Source organism: Pinus tabuliformis, chromosome 2_1, assembly GCF_031772625.1.
Source record: "Pinus tabuliformis cultivar Carrire ecotype Pingquan chromosome 2_1, CPIR1, whole genome shotgun sequence".
Classification (NCBI taxonomy): domain Eukaryota; kingdom Viridiplantae; phylum Streptophyta; class Pinopsida; order Pinales; family Pinaceae; genus Pinus; species Pinus tabuliformis.
This window is the reverse complement of record NC_142299.1, coordinates 698,641,857-698,663,495: the sequence shown is the minus strand read 5'-3', so window position 1 is coordinate 698,663,495 and position 21,639 is coordinate 698,641,857. Positions and strand designations below refer to the sequence as shown.

Genomic DNA, 21,639 nt, shown 5'->3' with positions numbered 1-21,639 from the left:
CATTAATGAGATAGCTTCTCATATTTTTGTATAAATAGGGGAAGTTTCTCCCATCAAGGGAGTTAAAAAAATAGGAAAAGAAGAGAAAGAATTATAGAATGTTTCGTAACAAGGTTTGAGATGGAATAGGATGTAAAGTAAAGATCTATTGATGTGATGAGATTAGGAGTGTAGATTTCCATCATGTAAAGTTGTGAGTTTATTAATAAAGAAGGTTCTTTTCTATTATTGAATTTTAGAATGTGAGTTTTGCGAGTTTGGATGCTATTGGACAATGGAAAGGCCCCCATCAACCATGTGCATCCCTTTGTAAATTTGTAAGATTAATTAGTTTGATTTACTTTGATTCATGCAAATAGTTTAGCTTTCCATTTCAAATGTTATTTTATTTTTCAAACGTAGATTTACCTCACTGTGTAATTTTATGTTTCCTAAGAGCATCTCAAGAAAGTAGTGTTTTATCTATTTTCTAAAATTTGATTGCTTTAAGCATTAGAACATATAGTGACTTAGTTTTGTTTCACATGTATTTACAATGCTTTCTTAGATTCAACTTTACATTCACTGTTTAACCCTATGTTTTCCAAAGAGCTTCTCAAGAAGGTAGCATTCAACTATTTTCCAATATTGGTTGCTTGAGGCATTAAGAATAAATAGTGATTTAGTTTCTTTCCTTATGCTTTTTTCATGCTTTTTAGATTAAGCTTTCATCTATTTTGTAATCTCATGATCAACAAGTCCAAAAAGGTAGTTCTTCCAATTTGGGTTGCCTAAGAGGCATTAGATCATATAGTAGCTACAAGTTTTCATTTTCATGCTTTTATTATGCTTTCTTATATCACATATAATGTATACTCAATTGCTTAAGTCATTTCAATAAGATGATTTCAACATCTTCCTATATTGAATGTTCACAATAGTATTTGAGCATGCAGTAGATAATAGTTGTTTTTATATTGCTTGCTTTCATTTCATAGAATAGGATTAGTTTTATTTTTTATCAAGAGTTTTCAAGGACATGATAGGAAGTGATTTCATTTTCATCTTATCAATGAATACAATTGTATCTAGAATAATTCTCTACTTTTCATAGACACAGGGCCAACCTAGATTAGACTAACCATTCAAATTTTTTATTTGATTTTATGCAAATTAAGTTAGTTGAAGTATATTTCCTTTTCTTCCTTCTTAGAAATTAGTTTTTATATTAAAAATCCATTAGATTTAGTTGATCGTTGACCTTTAACATCCATTAAAATCATTAGGCATAACAGACAAAACCCTAAAAACAATACAAAAACATACTCAACAATGTAAAAAACAAGGTTAACTAAGCACATATTGTGCACCACACTTCATGAATTTACTAACCCTGGTCGATAATTTATGTTAACAATTTAATACATTAAATTAACTGAACATTTTAAAGATAAAAAATGAATGCAACAACAAAATATGGTTGTAACACAAGAACCAACCATGTTGCAATTCAACTAAAAGACTTTGCAGAAGTATGAAGTTATCAAATGATATCATGCAAAGTTAAGCCAAAGCTCAAGGCTCAAAAAGAATTAGTGTAATATATTTCATGAGAACATGTTATAGCTTCAGTTGGGGGGTATGTTGGGCCTTGAAATTGTCATTCACTTCCATTACATTTTCACTTATATTTCCATATTGTCACCTTCACTCCACCTCTATTTCATTAGACTTACCTCCATTTCATTACATTTATATTTCCATATTGTCACCTTCACTCCACCTCTATTTCATTACACTTACCTCCATTTCATTACATTTACCTTATCATTATCATTATTAGGTCACATTTATGTTTTTCCAAATTTTATTAATTCTTAGCATTTTTAAATGAATTTATGGTTAAAAATTAGAAAATAATGTGCATATACGTATACCTAACAAGTGAGATGAGATTGTTGACATGCGTAGGTCAAAAGGAAGCTTCTAAAAGACCTTTATGTGGCCTCCCAAAACCAAATTCGAATTTGAGTGGAGAAGATCACGGGATCATAAGAATATGTGTCTCATTTCCTATTTGTATTGAAACTCTATAAAGAAATGTATCTTATCATTTCCTATTTTGATTGTAACTCTAGAGATATAGGGAGAGATTCATGGACTCTCATTAATGAGATAGCTTCTCATCTTTTTGTATAAATAGGGGAAGTTTTCTCCTATAAGGAGGGTAAAAAAAGAAGAAAAGAAAAGAAAGAATTATAGATTTTTTTGTAACAAGGCTTAAGATGGAATGGGATGTAAAGTGAAGAGCTATTGATGTAATGAGATTAGGAGTGTAGATTTCCATTGTGTAAAGTTGTGAGTTTATCAATAAAGAAGGTTCTTTTCTATTATTGAATTTTAGAATGTGAGTTTTGCGAGTTGGAATGCTATTGGACAATGGAAGGGCCCCCATCAACCATGTGCATCCCTTTGTAAATTTGTAAGATTAATTAGTTTGTTTTACTTTGATTCATACAATTAGTTTAGCTTTCCATTTCAAATGTTATTTTATTTTTCAAACGTAGATTTACCTCACTGTGTAATTTCTTGTTTCCTAAGAGCGTCTCAAGAAAGTAGTGTTTTATCTATTTTCTAAAATTGGATTGCTTGAAGCATTAGAGCATACAGTGACTTAGTTTTCTTTCACATGTCTTTACAATGTTTTCTTAGATTCAGCTTTACATTCACTGTTTAACCCTATGTTTTTCAAAGAGCTTCTCAAGAAGGTAGAATTCGGCTATTTTCCAATATTGGATGCTTGAGGCATTAATAATAAACAAATATTTAGTTCCTTTCCTTATGTTTTTGTCATGCTTTTTAGATTAAGCTTTCATCTATTGTGTAATCTCATGATCAGCAAATCCAAAAAGGTAGTTCTTCCAATTTGGGTTGCCTAAGAGGCATTAGATCACATAGTAGCTACATGTTTTCCTTTCCATGCTTTTATTATTCTTTATTATATCACATATAATGTATATTCGATTACGTAAGTCATTTCAAGAAGATGATTTCAACATATTCCTATATTAAATGTTCATAATAGTATTTGAGCATGCAGTAGATCATAGTTGTTTTTATATTGCTTGCTTTCATTTCATAGAATAGGATTAATTTTATTTTTGATCAAGAGTTTTCAAGGATAGGATAGGAAGTGATTTCATTTTCATCTTATCAATGAATACAATTGTATCTAGAATAATGCTCTGTTTTTCATAGACACAGTGCTGGCCTAGATTAAACTAACCATTCAAGTTTTTGATTTGATTTTATGCAAATTAAGTTAGTTGAAGTACATTTCGTTATATTCCTTCTTAGAAATTAGTTTTTATATTAAACATCCATTAGACTTATTTGATCCTTGAGAAAATATTTGAACAACAAATTATTGAAGTCAAAGAGCTTGAGGAGGAACGAAGTGATGAATATATATTTCTCAAAAGTCTTGTAGAACACTTTAAAAATACTTTTGATTCAAAAACAATAGAAAAAGTAGAGCCTTGTAAAGTTCTTACAGACTAATCCAGGAATTTTTTCTTATAGATGCATCAGACTTACATGTAACAGAGCACTTGTTATCACTTAGAACTAAAATTGATATATGAACTTTTCATCCTAGCCCGATGACAAAGGTCAGTGCTAGTTTAGTTTCGTTTTAATTTTTTTTTTCCCTTAGAATCTGAAGTTTTGAAGAGTTTTTGAGTCAAGTTGTTCTCAGCTCCCATTGGTCCCCCTCCATCTACCATTGTTTTATAGCCACCTGTTATCTTATGTCAGCCACCCTGTCTTTTTGTAATTTCGCAGCGAAATCATGATTAGGCAATTTCGCAGCGCATCATTCAAATTTAAAACTGACCGCGCTGCGAAATCATGGATTCGTACCTTTCGCAGCGAATCTTTCCCAAAATGTCAAGTCCGTTAGGTGAGTCATAGGCCGTGTCTTCTCATGTCAACTCATGTACCTCTCTTACCACATTTTACCACTCATTGCCACTATCACCACCACTAGATCTGTTGATACGCACGAATTATCATTCCCAAGAAAGACAACCGTGCATAAATCTTGATGATGGCCGTAAGTCTTGCATGAATGACAAATCTGCAAGGTTACATCTTGAAAGATCTTAAACGGAAAATTTTAAAATTCAAGCGAGGCTGATAATCAAGCGAGGCTGAATTCAAATAGAAGCTGAAACACAATTCCAACCGGAGCTGGTAGTTATTGCTTGCGAGGATTTGGAAGAATCAATGGAGAAAAAGGAGCACAGATCCGGCAAACCTCTAAGGACTGAGCCTGAAGGCCTGGATATAACGCTGAGAAATGAAGAGGTGAAGAAAGCATTTAAAAAGGCCGGGTGTTGGAAGTTTTGCAAAAAGTTACAAGGAGGACACGCACAGGTAACTAAGGAATTTTCACTTAACTTCACAGGATTGAATTCAAAGGTAGCCATGTTAAAATTGCAGGTTTCACCAGAAGTGATATCTACTGTAACAGAGATCCCACGAGGAAAAGAGGAATGGTTTAAAAATTTCAAATTTGACATGAATCCTTGCAAGGAGTTTTTGAAGGATGATTATGTAAATGAAGATTTAAGTAAGGCAGTGCCCAGGAATTATGTCAAAGAATATTATGCTCACTTACTCACCTGCATACAGAAATATCTGACTTGTGAAGGAAGGTATAACAGAGTTTATTCTTACCATTTTAAACTCCTTTTGCATTTCACCGGTAAGGTCTCCATAGACTTACCTTTTTATCTGTTCTGTAGTTTGAGTAAGATGTGTGATAAGGTACAGCTGAGGAAAGAGGATTGTGAAACCTCTTTGTTTCATCATGGTTTGATTAAGCTACTGGTTTTAGATGGGCTCCAAAAGATAAACAGAGATTGGAATTCATTCATTTTTATGGCTGGATTCAAAAGCCAGACTGGCCTCACTCCATCACCTGCTAGAGATTTTACAATAGCTGAGCTCCAAACAGAAGCAAGAGTTAAAAGAGTTCCAAAGTCACAAGTAAGAAAACAAGTGAAGCCACTTATCATCCAAGATCAACCTCAGCAATCAACTAAGGAAAAAGCTCATGGTAAAAAGATTGTACCTGAAACAAGCACATCTGAAGTAGTCTCAAGGGTAAGAACAAGAAGTCAGATAAATAAGGAAAAAGGTAAAGCTATAGCAGTTGAAGAAAGTCCAGTGTCCAAGGCAAGTTTAAATGATTTATTACAGGCTATTGAATTCGAGCAGTCTCTACCAGTTCAAATCGAATTGATGCAGTGAGAACAAGAAAGCACCAAGAAATCCAAGGCCTCAAAAAGGCTTAGATTTGATGTGCCAGCTGAAGAGTTCGTTTTTAAACCTAGAAGACCTATGACAAGGAGATTCCATCAAGTACATGAAGCATTGCCAAGAACAAAGGAAACAGGGGAAGAGACACAAAAAGACACAGGAAAAACAGTCATTGCAGCTAAAGAAAATAATATAGCAGCCCTGAAGAGCCAGTTGGAATCAGCTAAATATGAGATTGCCAAATTGAAGAAAGCCGCTAGAAAACATGCAGCCATACATGCAAAGTATTATAAAACTATATGGGAAGGGAATGCTGCTGTAGAAGCTCAGCTGAATTCAGTGGTTGATGGCCATTCACAATTTCACACATGGACAGTACCAGCAATCAAAGAAGCCAAGTACATCAGAAGGATCAATATGCAACTGAGAGCTGGGAATAAGGCTATGAAGAAACAAATTGAAGATCTGAAGGCACAGCTACCTGCTAAATGAGTTTTCATTTCAAGTAAGATTTTGTTTTAAAGTTTTGACAAATTTGTTTGATTTTATCTTTCTGAGGAAATATAAATCCCTATTCGACATGTGGAAAGTCTAAAGGAGTTTTTGGCAATCAAGTACTCCGCTAATAAAGGTCTCGGGTTAAAAGCAAGCTGTTTTAAATAACTCAGCAGTTTCGTAGCGCACTACGAAACTGCTGAAGGTGATGATTTTAACGCAAATCAAGCAGTTTTGAATTATAAGCGGGAATTTTGAAAGGGAAACGTCTAAAAGGCATACAAAGCATCATCTGAAGCTATCAACAGTCAACCAGGTCAAGACAGGTGGACAAAAGATATATTCAAAATCCAACTTTAAATTTTTGTCGTAAAGTGAGCAATTTACCACAGTTCAGGATATGTTAAACAGTTTACAAGAAACCTTTGCCTGCACACATGTACATGGGAAAAAGCTTACAACGCATCAAGGACGTGGCAGACTTCTACATTTTGGGTGATTAAAAGATAAAGGACATGCTTCTTTGCATTCGAATATTTTGGGGAAAACTGAAGCCGAGAAGCAAGGATAGTCTCCTAATATTTCTGGGCAGTTAAGAAGATTCAGCATCCAAGGTCAACATGGAGCATTAAACACCCATCTCAGCCAAACTGAAAGAAAACCAGATGTCAAAGAACGAGGAGAAGCCATCATGCATGTAATATGGAGTTAGAGTCATAGTTGATTTAGATCTCTAAAAAACTCCAGTCAACACCCTGTTGTATTTATTAGTTAGTTAAAGGGTTAATAGGTGTCATTAGAAGTAGTTTTCGAATTCCCCTCATGCTGGAGGAGGAATCTCGATCAGTTAGAATAAGAACTCTATATATAGCTGAAACAGCAATGTAATCAGGGTTGGAAAATTTTATGATACAGCTTGTATTTGGCTTATGTAAAGACTCATTTTCAGTAATATAATTTTGACTTTACTTCTCAGGATTCATGAAGGATTTCTTATGTTCAGAATATGTGATCTTGTCCTTTCCATAATTTTTACAGTGGTATAGATGTATAATCACTCAGAATTCACTAAATGTGCTCTGATTTCCTGTATGCATTTATAAACTGTGGTCCCATATGAGTTATGTTCTGAATGTCTAAATGTTGAGTGCCCTGACTTCTATGTAAGGTTGAGTTCACTGTTATATTGAGGTGTGGTTGACTCCATAAGCCCAATGGATAGTTGTTTAATGTATTTCCAGCATTCATATTTTTCACAGTTGTTCTATAAGAGTTAGCCATCTTATCTTTAATCAAAATCATTAATCCTTTAAGAGAGAGCCCTCTCAGGTTGAGGAGGCTAAGCCTCAGCCTAAAGTAGGTCTGAAATAGTTACTTAGAGTCAACCTGACCAGCAGCCTATCAGGATCTGATTTTGAGATAACAACACTTAAAAACCATAGAAACATATGCATATAAAACGAAGATAAATAAAAATAAAAAATAAAAAAAACACGCATAAGATCAAGACACAGAGATTTGATTACGGAGCTCATCCAATTTGGACTACATCTTCAGGCCCTACTCAATAGTGGGGATGCCTTCATTCATTAAATGGCATGAAAAGAGAAGAAGTACAAGCAGATTTTACATAAAAACCCTTATACCTCCAATCTAGAATATAGATGGCAAATGGAGAGCCCAGTTCTAGAAACAGACAACACCACTGACTTTTTGGTGAAAAATCGTGCAGAATCGCCTATCCGAACACCCAATTTGGAGAAATGAAGCTTTTGCATCCTCTCGGAACCTTCTGATCTCTGAGGTAAGGTTCCAGCCACCTGCCAGGAGCAGGCATCGATGCTCTGCAATGGTATTTTGAGAAATCCCACAGTTGCTCTCTGCTGCTCTCTCATGTTCCGATGCAGACAGACCATTATATATTTTGGTGGCTACTTCTCAATCCTGGGTGATTCTCAACAAATGACAAGTATAACAGGCGGGATTGTTTCAGGCAGATATTCTCGGGCCGCAGGTAACAAACCTGTCAAACATAGAAAAACCGCCATCAAATAGTTCACGGACTGTTTTCGCATTAAACCTCAAATAGAATAATACTTGGTGTATTCACTCCTGAACCCGACGGACAAACCCGTGCCTTTACATTAGTGATGAGCGAAAGGTGATAAAGGCAAACCCAACCGCATTTATCAACTACAATATAATATATATATCGGATTTGATAGAACTTCACAAATCGCAAATCGGCAGAACCTGCACATCTTACGGTCTATGAACACGACATGTGTGATATGCGACTGCAATATCGCAATCACAATCTTGACTGTCGGGGGTCAATTCTGTACTACCTCCCCTTTGCGATGTGCGATTACAATCATCGCATTGCAACCCTAACTGTCGGGGGCCAATTCGTAAACACTTGATCCACCTTCGATCTGTGATATGCGATATCGCAATTTTAACTTGGATCCTACCGGGGGCCGATTCGTAAACACTTGCCTTTTCCGATTTCGATATGCAATTATCACATCGTAACTTTTCTTGCCTAGGGCTGATTTGAAACCACTGACCTTTTCCTTCTACGATAAGCAAAATGCAGGACAATGGTGGCCTACTATTTGGCGCCTCCCCATTCGCTTGTAGTTTTTCCACGTCATTTTCTCCTGCCACTTGTCCAAGTCAAACTTGAACTTTGACTTGCTATAACTTCTTCATATGAGCTCGGATTCGGGTGTTGTTTGCACCATTGGAATCAGGATGACGAGCACTTCAATCTGAAGCTAAGTTTATCAAGATTCGACCAATTTGAGTTTTGAGCATGTTTACCATGCCACTGGTACTTTTTAGAGATCCACCTGGATCAATCCTCTTGGATCCTCATGTATCCTCCTGGATTAATCCTGCCCACTAAGAGAAGCTTTTGGTCCTCCAAAAGCATTAAATAAACTGCAACTGCTTTGTACTTTGTCTGCACCACAAATGTCCTAACAAGTCATCCTTACTTCTCCTTCACCTTTGTCCTTCGGAGCCACAAGCTATGAGCCGATGCTTGCATCCCCTGCAAACTTGTAGTATAATATCTTGCAAAGTACATGTTTCGCTATATAACCAAAAATGAGTCAAGCATCCCGTACTTGCCATGAGTTTATAACACATACTCTGTGGTCAAGTTTACATAAAAATGGAAACAATATCCCAGCTATCAATACAAGGCCAAACATCATTGTTGCTTCAACAAGTGATGGAAAACACATCATCACTGCAACACATGATTTACAAAAATAAGGCCATGACATTATTGTTGCTTCAACAAGTGATGGAAACACATCATCACTTTCACAGTTTAAAATGCAACACAAAATAAGGCCAAACATCATTGTTGCTACAACAAGTGATGGAAAACACATCATCACTTTTACAGTTTAAAATGCAACACATGATTTGCAAAAATAAGGCCATGACATTCTACCACACCTAGAAGAACCATCTCTCACTTATCAAAGTGACTGGGTCGTCTCCTTGTGGCGCATTCATTGGTCGAACAACTGTTTCACCTGGTTCATGCATGGATGCTTTGTCCTTGCGACGTTGCTCTAGATGGAGCCTCCAACACGTGGCTCTTTGATGACCACCTCTATCGCAATGACTACAATAATTCTTCTTCCTCTAGATCTTCTTTACCTTCTTCTTTGCCTGTTGTTGAGAGGGTCTTTCACGCCTCACCCTTTTTCATGCTACTATTCTCCTCCAACACTCAGGAAATACATGGTTATGCAATCCGCAAAAACTGCAAGTTTTCCTTTCCTGTTAGTCTCTGGTATGATCATGGAAACGAGAGCTTGCCTCAGCTTTTTTTCTACAATGCATACTGCCATAGGTTGATGGTGATGTATTCCCATCATCCTCTTTCCTCGACGAGTTCAACAATGTCATGGAAGCTTCTGACACCTTTGAGCATTGTCCTTCAGTGTACCCCAAACTTGCAAATCGAGGTTTTTGCTCAACCTCCAATGGTTGAGTTATGCCTTGGCCATTAACACCAAGTCCTTCTCCTTTGTACCTCATCTTGGTAAGGAGTCTCATGCTTGTCCCTGTAATGGGTATCTCCACATTTCCAACAAAAATTATATTATGTGAAGATGAAACTGAAGATAAATCAACATATTTTACCTCCATGATCAATTTGGAAAGAATTGGTGAGGGCTTCTCATCATCTGTCGTTGATGGTTCACTGGTTGTTTTGGCACATTCCCCAACCTCCTTCCTAACATACCCAAGTCCTACCTGATGGGGTAATTCTTCTACTTTGATGGGGTTTATGATGCCCTGGCCATTAATGCTGAGGCCCTTCCCCTCATACCCCATTCTCCTTAACAATTTGGAGCCGATACCTATGGTATGTTATTCAAAAGCGATGAAATCATTATCAGGAAAAATACACAGAGTCGAATAATTTCTCTCTTTTGGAGATATTACTACATGGTAGTAATCCATTTGTATCTATTTTGCATTTCTCTTTACCTCATAGGAGTTACGCCGCAACTTTTCCAAAGCCTCGTCCTTAGCTTGCAGCTGGCATAGCAACCTTTGTTTCTCCTCTTTCTCTTCCCATAGTAGCCTCTTTAATTCGGCAATATCTTCTTGAAGCCTCTAGTTAATCTCCTCATTCGAGGGATGAGAAGACAAGGAATGAAGTGAATAAGATGCATAAGCTTCGGAAGATGTGGATGAAGCATCGCTTTCAGATCTTCCTTTCTCCTCCTCTCTTCTTTTCTCATATGTGCCATACATGATGTCCAACATTCAGGACATCCTCTGGAAGGCTTCGTGCATTTATTTATCATCCTTCATGGTTGCACATTCGGTTATTCATGCATGCAATTTCCTATCAGCGAAAGACGCTTCTCTTTTCAACGCACTTGAAAATCGGACATGTCTCCTCTTTGTAGCGCACATCCTTTGAAGCTTGTTTTTGGTTAACGTACTCATGCAACTCACATCAACTAAGACATGCATTGATACCACTTGATCCAGGATTGATCCAAGAGGATCGATCCAGGTGGATCTCTAAAAAGTACTAGTGGCATGGTAAAAAGGCTCAAAACTCAAAGTGGCAGAATATTGATAAACTTAGCTTCATATTGATGTGTTCATCATCATGATTCCAACAGTGTGAATGGCACTCAAATTCGAGCTCATATGAAGAAGTTAGAGCAAGTCAAAGTTTAATTTTGACTTGGACAGGGGGCAGAGAAAAATGACGTGGCAAAACTCCCAGCGAATGGGGAAGCACCAAATGGCAAGCCTCCATTGGTCCCGCGTTTCTCTTATCGCAAAAGGCATAAGTCAGCGGTTTCAAATCAGCCCAGGTAGGAAAAGTTGTGATGCGATAATTGTGCATCGCAAAGGGGAGGCAATACAGAATCAGCCCCCGACAGTGAGGGTTGCGATGCGATGATCGCAATAGCACATCGCAAAGGGGAGGGGGTATAGAATCGGCCCCCGTCAATCAGGATTGCAATTGCGATATAGCACACGCCACGCTCATAGACCTTAAGACTTGCAGGTTCCACTGATTTGTGATTTGCGAAGTTCTATCGGATCTGATATATCGTCGGGTCCGCCTTTATCGCCTTTCACTCATCGCTAATGTAAAGGCAAGAGCCTTTTCGTCGGGTTCAGGAGTGAATACACCAAGTATTCCACTGTTTTAGGTTTAATGCAAAAACACTCTGTGAACTATTCGATGGTGGTTTTTCTATGTTTCACAGGTTTGCTACATGTGACCCGAGAATCTCGACCTAAAACAAACCCGCCTGCTATACTTGTCATTTGTTGAGAATTGTCCGAGATTGAGGAGTAGCCACCAGTGTATATAATGGATTGTCTGCATTGGAATAGAAGAGAGCAGTTGTGAGATTTCTCAGAATACCATTGCACCACAGCGGCACTTGCTCCTGGCAGGTGGTTGGAACCTTACCTCAAAGATCAGAAAGGTTCCAAGAGGATGCAGAAGCTTCATGTCTTCGAATTGGGTGTTCAGATAGACGATTCTGCACGATTGGAGGTATAAGGGTGTTTATGTAAAATTTGCTTGTACTTCTTCTCTTTTCATGCCATTTAATGAATAAAGGCCTCCTCATTATTAAGCAAGGCCCGAAGATGTAGTCCACATTGGATGAACTCCGTAATCAAATATATGTGTCTTGATCTCATGTGTGATTATGTATTTTTATCTTCGTTTTATATGCGTATGTTTCTATGGTTTTTAAGTGCTATGTTACATGTAATTATGATGCATCTATAAGAAAAAAAAAACTCGGATCCTCCTGAATCAATCCTCATAGATCACAGACAAAGACAAGAAAGCTATTGAACTAGTGAATTCTACAGTTTTAGAATTTGAGGATGTTTTTGTACTTGAGCTTGTTGGAGAATTGCCCTGATGATCCTACTAAAGATTTTCCTGATGTGCTTGTTGAAGATTTTCCAGTTGAAAATCCACCAAAAGAAGAATTGTCAAATGAAGAGGAATTCACATCTTCAACCAATCCAAAACAAAGGAAAGCAAAGTAAAAATATTGAATAAAGAAATTTAAGAATTGGAAATTATAGACAACTATATTAAGAATGAAAATGAAAATTTGAAAGCCATTATAAAGAAGTTACAAGAAGAAACAGAACAACTCGGGAAGGAAAGAAGAATATTGGTAAGGAAAGCAAAGAAACACTATCAAAAATCGAAGATGCTAATATGAGAAACAGGTGGCTTAAGATTAAACTCATCCAAACAAAATAGAAGCAAGTTAATACCTCAAGATTAAGCGTTACACTTGATTCCACAAATAGAATTAAAAGGGATGAATAACAAAATGATAAAACCACAATTTTTACAAGGATGGGAGATTTTCAAGAAGAATTTGTTGCATAAGGGACGTGCAACACCTTCAAAGGGGGGAATGTTGAGATACAAAATTCATTACTTATGTTACCTATATTTCCCAAATTTTGTCTAGGTATCTCATATTTTTTCCATAATTTTTCCATCCAATCATCCCTTACTTGTATAATAAGGAAATAACATAGGATCATATGTTAGAGAGAATTCTAAGGTAAAATGCTAATTTTTATGCATATTTCATCTTTGAAAAATAATGATTTATGTTAAAAATTGTCTCTAATAGGTCACTACAAAAAACTTTTTTGACCATGATTATGTAGCACAACAGAGGTCAAGGTCGATGGTTTGAATAGTTGCGATCAGCCAATGAACAAAGCGCCACTCGGGAAAGGGATCTAGAACGATGGAGAAGCTCATATGCCTGTGAGATAAAGGAAATAAGCTAGTATCACACATGTCATACTTAGTCAAAGCAATGGACAACACTCTAATTTTATGTGCACAGTTGTGAATAAACTAAATCAACGCATGTGTTAAAAGGAAGATCACCTTTGGATTCCAATTCAAAATATTTTGGCTACATTAAACATATGAGATCTATATTAGTGATCTAAGATACTTTGTCCAAGAGTCTTGAATCCTTTGTTTTAATCAAAAAATTCTCTTTACACATGACCACATAAAATCTTGATTCGTATGAAGATAGTTAAGAACTATTTTATTTTAAATTAGTTGCATAAGCTCGATGAAAGACAATAGGTAGTATTAGATAGAACTCAAAGAATTCTAGAGATTTTGTAACATTTTCCTTTGAGATTAAGCAGCTACATTTTTATGCTATTACTCCATGTCTAGTGTGTTTGATCCACGCATTATTTTGGAGAATTTCTAGGCAATAAATACCTAGTAGCAAGGGCCCACTATTTAGGCATATTCGTTACCATTTCACTTTTAGAATCAATCTTTATTTCTATTTCATTTATGCAGATACAATTGTAGCTTGATCCATTTATTTACAATTATGTTCATTTATAAATTGTGTTTTGATTTCAAGGTCGGCGGAGGTAGCTGGTTGGTAAAGTCAGACTCGTAAAGACGGTCAAGTCTTGTGCTCAAACCTGAGCGAGGGCGTTGACTAGTCGCCGGTGTTACTCATTTCCTGAGCCAAGCCCGCTCACCTTTTGGGACTCGTAAAGACGGTCAGGCCTTGTGCTCAAACCTTAGCGAGGGCGTTGACTAATCGCGAGTGTTACTCGTTTCCTGGGCCAAGCCCACTCACCTTTTTCCCTGAGCGGGAGCAGCCTTCACGAGAGGAACCAGCTAGTGGGAGCCTGGAGCAGCCTCCTACTGGCAAGAGGAAGCCCAGAGGCAAAGAAACACAGCCATCCTCGAGATTGAGCAAAGCTCCAAAGCCATGGCCCTAGGAGGGGGTCACGAAAAGGAAACTACCTTGCCATCGAAGCTAGTCACATTCCAGGATCTAGTTGCAGTTTCCAATAAAAGACCAGCATCCGAAAATCAATAGAAGTTCGTGAAGAAAATGGCACCTATCCCTACAGTTGCTCTGCCTACTGAACAGCCTTGCAAAGCGGCACTAAACCTAGCAGAAAGAGGACTTATCGGCCATTTCACAAGCTTATGCCCCTCGCCAAAAGCAATTGAAGCCTGGGTTCAACGAAACTAACGTCCATTGGTCAAAGAAGGAATAAAAAGCCATTTCATCAGCAAAGGCTTCTTTGTATTTGTATTCGAAGCAGCAGAAGATAGAAACCTAATATTCAGAAATGGCCCGTACTTCATGGGGCCTCAAGGACTATATCTGAACTAATGGACTCCAAACTTTGACCCGACCCAGGATGTGCCCTCGACCGTTTCGGTTTGGGTGAGATTGCCCCACCTTCCTCTCCACTTTTGGAACCCTAAATCCTTAGAAACCATAGGCAACAAGCTAGGTAAATACATTGACCGAGCAGAAAGAAGAGACCAGTATTCCTATGCTCAAATTTGTGTAGAAGTAGACCTGGAGGAAGGTCTCCCTAAAGCCATTAAATTCACAGTGGCTGATTGGTCACACATACAAGTGCTAGATTACGAGCAACTACCATTTAAATGCAGACATTGCCATGGCTACGGGCACTTTGCCAAGTATTGTAAAAAGAAATCAAAGGAGGTAGTTGAGAAAGAGAAGGGAGATCAATGGACTCAGGTCCAAAAACCAAGACCATCTAAGCAGAGCAACAGGAACAAAGGGAAAGTTGCCTCCACTAGGAGGGTTGCTCCTCCAGAACCCCAAGCAGAAGGAAGTTCAGTCCCTCCAATAGCAGACATATCAACCAATCCCTTTGATATTCTCAGCACACCAGAAGAACCCCAAGATCCAACAGATAAAGAGAATGAACAGCAGGCAAACAACATGGAAGAAAACAAAAGGCAAGAGGAACCAGTCCAAACCCCAAAAGGTGTCTCTAGTTCCCCAACCTATGCAGATATGAAAAGAAAGAAGACCCCTAACACATCGGGATCCTCGGAAGATGAAACAACTGAGAGGCCCTTGAAAGGAATGGGAGGAAATCTCACAGAGAGGCCAGAGAAGAAGAAGCAGAGAGACAAAAAATGCAAGGCAGTCAGGCCACTATAGAGATGACAATCGACAGAAATACTAGAGCCACGCCTCCCAAGGGAGGAGCTGCCCCAACCCCTCCCAGTAAATAATGTGATTAGTCTCTTGGAATTGCGGAGGACTAGGGAACCCATCAAAAGCTGAAGCAGTCAAGAGCCTACTAAAGTCAAAATTTCCCGAGATCCTCATGCTCCAAGAGACCAAAATAGAAGGAGAAGCCCTTCTGGAGCTCAGCATAGCAAAATGGAAAACAAAAGCGGGAAAAATGATAAGTGCTAGAGGTACATGCGGCGAGTTAGCCACTCTCTGGGAGGCTGACAAATTCCAGCTTGAGAGCTCCTTTTAGACGCAGCACTGGATTTACACCGAACTCCGACACCTTCCAAGTAAGATAAACATTTCTCTCTTTAATCTCTATGTTCTAGTACTCTATGTAGAAAAGGAACAATGTTGGAAAACCCTGACTGATTTTTTGGAAGCTTACTCCCTCAATAATATAATTATTGCCAGAGACTACAATCTAATCCTAGACCCAAAGGAAAAAAGAGGAGGAACCAGCAGCAGGGACCGCTTCCTCCCCTTAGTGGACAACCTGATTCAACAATGGGACTTAATGGACTTCAAGCCAAAAAAAGGGCTATACACCTGGACAAACAACAGAATAGGGGAGGAGCATATCTCAGCCAGGCTAGACAGATTCCTTATTCAGAGTTCCTTCCTCTCCGAGAAGATGATCATTTCCACAAAAATTCTGCCAAAGTGGAACTCAGACCATAAGCCCATCCTCCTTTTGATGGAAGAAGAAGAAAACCTGGGACCAATCCCCTTCTGGTTCAGCCCACTATGGGCAAACAGGGAAGGGTTTTTGGACACAGTGAACAAGGCCTGGTCCACTCCTGTTCAAGGATCACCCAGCTATGTTTGGGAGCAAAAGATAAAAGCCACCAAAACAACCCTGAAGCAATGGATAAAAAATCCCACAATCTCCCCCACTACCCAAAGAAAATAGAGCACCAAGCAGCTGTTGGATCTTCAAATGGGCCTGGAGACACAAGACATAACTAGCGCAGATATTCATAGGGAGCAGGAACAGCAAATCAGCACCCTCCAGACATTTAGAGAAGAGGAAGAATACTTGAGGTTGAAGTCACGCAATCTCTGGCTTGAGTTTGGAGACAAGAATACAGCCTTCTTCCATAAGCAAATTCGTACCCGCCTCTCTAGAAACCACATTGTTGAAATCACCTCGCTAGATGGGACTATTCTTAAAGGCACATCTCTGATAAAAGAGGCGGCAACCTCTCATTTTCAGTTGTTGTTCAAAGAAGAAGGTGTGGAGGATAATGAGGAAGAGCATGACTTCCTCAAGCATGTTCCAAGGATGGTTAATGAGGAGGACAATGCAACTCTCCTGAATCCATTCACTGAAGAAGAAATCAGCAATGTCATATGGAAGATGGAACCAGACAAAGCCCCAGGACCAGATGGATTCTCAATACACTTTTATAGACTCTGTTGGGATATCATCAAGGCTGATTTGCACCGAATGATCAAAGGATTCCTTCGGAAAGCCAAAGTGGGAGGAAGCACAAATTTTACCTTCATAATCCTAACTCCCAAAGAAGCCAACCCAGAGACTTTCGACAGATTCAGACCAATCTCGCTTTGCAACGCATCATATAAAATTATCACCAAGTTGTTGGCCAATAGAATAAAACCTCTACTGGATAAACTCATATCTCCCAATCAAGGAGGGTTTTTCAAAGGAAGGCATATCTTGGACAATGTGATCCTAGTGCAGGAAATCATCCATTCCAGCCACCAGCGCAAAGAGCAAGGTATGCTCATCAAACTGGATATGGCGAATGCCTTCGATAGAGTAAGACATTCCTTCCTTCTCCATGTTCTTTCTGCTTTTGGTTTCAGTTTTGAATTTGTTAAATTGATTAAATCATGCATTGGAGAACCTTGGATAGCCCCTCTAGTAAACGGTAGACCTGCAAACTACTTCAAAGCTACAAGGGGAATCAGGCAAGGCTGCCCTCTGTCCCCCTTCCTGTATATTCTAATGGCAGACTCCCTAAGCCAAAAGCTCTTTGATGAGAAACTCAACAGGACTCTTCCTGGCATCGTGGTGATACCAGGAACAACCCCAATCAATCATGCCTTGTTCGTAAATGACTCTATCCTTTTAGGAGGAGACTCTATTAAAATAGCAAGAGCATTCAGCGGAGTAATCTAAAGCTTCTGCAGAGTCTCCGGAGCTATGGTCAATAATAGAAAAAGTGCATTGTACGGCTGGGTTGTAGACCAACGATCTATTCTCAGGATTTCCCAAGCCCTAGGCTTCATCAGATATGTATCTTGGGATAAATTCAAGTATCTTGGCCTACCTATAACCTTGGGCAATACTAAGGCCCCTCACTAGATGGAAATTATCAACGAAATCAAGGTAAAAATGATTGCTTGGGGAGGACAGTGACTTACCACAGCCAGGAAGCTTACTCTGGCCAAGTCAGTTCTCTTATCCCTTCCTATCTATTAGGCCTCCTTCCTCTTAGCTCCAAAAATGATCACCGATCAGTTAGCAAAGCTGACCCGAAATTTTCTATGGCAAGGAGGAAAGGGGAACCAAAAAAAATCCATATAGTAAGCTGGGACATAGTGAAAAGGTCAATACTTGAAGGTGGTCTTCAAGTTAGAGATCTTGTGTGGGCCAATCTGGCAATGAGAGGAAAGATCCTTTGGAAAATCTTCTCAAACCAAAGACACCCTGTAAGTCAAGTTCTAATTAAAAAATATATGCACAGACTCTCGATAAAGAATATGGATGAAGGAGCTTCTCACAAAGGAACCACGTTGTGGAAGTTGTGTAGCCAAGGCTGGAATTTCTTCAAAGAACAGCTTTACAGAATACCAGGAAATGGGAAAAGAATTAGACTGTGGGAGGACAAGATCATGGGTCTCCAACCCCTAAGCCTGGCACCAGATATAGCTGACTTGCATAACTGGCTCTCCCAAAAAGGTATTCACAAACTTGCTGACATTTGTACATGGGACTCAGAAGGGAACTGGAGTAACTGGGACCTTCATCGCCCTCCTGAATGGATGCTCCCCCAACTTCACCAATTATTAGATAAACTCACGGGACTAGCTCCTATGCACCTGCATTCGAGGGACAAGTGGGGCTGGGGGGAGATCGGAACTTACTTAGCACGGTTGGGTTTGCAACTCTCCAAGAACAACAACATCATATCCATACTACAAAGCTCTGGAACCATATATGGAACCCATTTGGACTCCCAAAAATCAACTTCTTCAGTTGGACTCTCATGCATAGAAGGACCCTCACAGGGGAAAACTTAGAGAAAAGAGGAATTGTAGGTCCTCACAGATGTCCTCTCTGTTGTAAGGACCAGGAAACGATCATCATTTGTTCATTGACTACCCCTTTTCTCAAGAGGTCTGGTTGCAAGCAATCATGGGGCTCAATGCCCAAATCCCTTAGTAGTCTTCAGTGGTTAGTCTTTTTGCAACTTGGAAAGATCAATATCCACACCCTTTGAACAACAACTCAACTTGGATTAAAATCTAGAATGAAATCCCAAAATATATCTGTTGGGGAATCTGGTTGGCTAGGAATGAAGCCATCTTCAACAATAGACTCCAATCCACCATCACAGTAACTGCCAAGGCCAAAGCCTTACTGCTGGAAACTATTGAAAATAGACCTCATAAGCCAGACAACTCCCTACTCCCTAAAGAGCTCAGCTGGCTAGGTGAGTCCTTGAGATGGGCAAGCATCAAGAAAAATATCCACTTTCCTAACCATAATCTAGAGTGGCATCTCTGGATCTTTGAGGAGGATTTTAAAAAATGGTGGAAAAAATAGAGAAAAGTCACGATTTTCTTCGATGGAGCCTCAAAAGGAAACCCTAGGATATCAGGGGCAGGAGGAATAATTTATTCAGCAGATGGACAGAAACAGGACAGCTTTTGTTGGGGTCTAGGACAAAGCACCAACAACCAGGCTGAGATCCTAAGTCTGCTCAAAGCATGTCAGCTGGCTCAAAGGAATATAGGGGAAAACCTTCAAATATTTGGGGACTCTGAAATCCTGATTAAAACCCTTAATAAGGGTGACCAACTCAATAGCTTTGCTCTAAACAAGACCCTAGAAAGAATAAGAAAGCTGACCCAAAACTTCACTTCATGCTCTTTCTATCATGTCCTGTGAGCCCAGAACAAGGAAGCTAATATAATGGCTAAGAAAGGATGTCTGCTAGCCCAAGGTATACTAGTGAACAATGAAGAAGAAGCTGAAAGGCACCCAATTCCTTAACAGGATAGGAGAGTCGTTCAAGGACAGATTCTCGCAGATTAAACGCTGGCATAGACAGACTTCCACTGACAAGGAAGAGTGGCTCACTTCCCGACACGTCTTCAGCTTTCGACATGGGCCAGCAGGGATGGGAATAATAACATGGCGCAGATGGATTCCACTCAAAAGAAGGTTTCGATGGTCGAGATGCGTAGGCTCAGGGTGGGGGATGATGCAACGACCATCACACGCTAGAATAGGCGAGGGGCTAAAGATGTGGGGAGTGGTAAGCAGTATTCTTCACACCACTTTCAGTTGATTAGCAGTATTTCATGAATCGGACGCGATGTTCCTTTCAGCATGACGCGTGGCAGGACAAAACAGCCCTCATCGCGTGCTCCAGCGGAGTTAATGGCCAGACAGCAATTGGATGCGATTTTCGTCGGATCCAGGTGGGGGAAGATCTGACGGACATCGCTCGCTTTCCTTGGCGGGGTCTTATCCATGTCGAGGGGCCAGGTATGGAGACGGCTCTGGTTAAAGCTAGGTCAGCAAGGGGTGCGATAACCGTCAGATCTGGGAGGGTTCGATTTGATGGTCATCGCGCTACGCATTTGGAGGGGAATTATTTAGCCAGGAGTGATAAGTGGGTTTCATCGCACCACTCTTGGCTGCTTGGCAGTTTTGTATGAATTGGACGTGATGCCACTTAAGGGCTGACATGTGGCATTACAAAACCACTCATATCGCATGCTCCTAAGGAGATAAAGGTCGGAAAGCGATGGACAAGATATGTGTCAGATCTGGGTATGGGTAGATCCGACGACCACAGTGTTGATCACGGCGGGGGCTACGATGTAGTGGGGTTGAGTACGGTGGAGACGACAGGCTTTAATTAAACTCATTAAATATATGTGGGCTTGTAATTTGACTGTGGAACATAGTTTAAGTGGGTTTTATATCAATCCAAGAAGCACCATAGTTTCAAAGGAAAGAGGATTAAGAAAGACAGAACTCTAAGCCAACTTCAACAAAGCAAGGATCTCTCAGCCAACCAACTGCCTTAAAATCAGCAGCTAACCTCAGATGCAAAATCCAATTTAGGAGGTCTCAAATGAGTCAGATTTCTCACATCTTTCTTTATTCGAGGTCGTTTGGCATGCCCAACCTCTTTTGATAAATAAAACTTAACCGTTTATGTTAAAAAAAAGTGTTTTGATTTCCATTACAATTTAATTGTTTTCTATGACATCCTAAGGAGAAAGCTAGTGTGGCTTAAATTGTTGAGCCTACCCTTAGAATTGTGGACGAGGAAGGCTCTGGAGAAGATTTTCCTAGAAAATAAGAGCTAGTTTGCAATGGACAAGCGTGTGGTGTGGCTTCTGGTTAAGATGGGATTTCTACAGAGGATTAACAATGGAACTAGACTTGACATGGAATGAGAATAGCCTCAAACAATGGTTGGACTATTGGAAGATTCCCTTCCGTTGCCTAGGTTGTCATAGCACAAGACATGTTATTAGATAGTGCCCTCAAATATTTGAGCATGCATCAAAGGATAAGTTATCGTTGGGAGACTCAGTGTAAGCGGATAGGAGACACCTCAGGAGGGGGGTGGTTTTCCCTTTTCCTCCCTTGTTTCTAATAATTTTCATGAAGTTTCTAGCTTGCCCTCCACTACACCACCATTTTCTACTGCACCCTCAGATTTGTCAGATACTCCACAATCTCTTTTCCCTTCCCTGCAAATGGAGCCTTTACCTATTTTTTTGACTACCTTTCCCCCTACCTCTACCATTTCCTCCCCTTGAACTACTGCAAATGTAACTATTAGGTGTAAAGACATGAAGGCTCGCATTGGGGTGACTCTGAAGCTTGGAATCGCTTATTTGGATCCACGTAAGAGTTCTTGTTCTGATAGTTTGCCTTTGGACATGACTTTTCCATCAGAGTTTGGGGCCCGTAAAGCAACGCCCTATCCTGAAAAGCCCCCATGAT

At 39.5% G+C, this 21,639-nt stretch overlaps 1 protein-coding gene across 1 annotated transcript in view; it reads left to right on the top strand.

Annotated features, from left to right (window-relative positions):
* LOC149202513 (uncharacterized) overlaps positions 1–15,338 on the top strand; it is a 109,997-nt gene extending 94,659 nt beyond the window's left edge. Inside the window, exon 5 of the mRNA XM_089401613.1 lies at positions 14,816–15,338. Coding sequence (XP_089257739.1) covers positions 14,816–15,338 — 523 coding nt within the window. The remainder of the gene's footprint in view (positions 1–14,815) is intronic.
* The last annotated feature ends 6,301 nt before the right edge of the window (positions 15,339–21,639 follow it).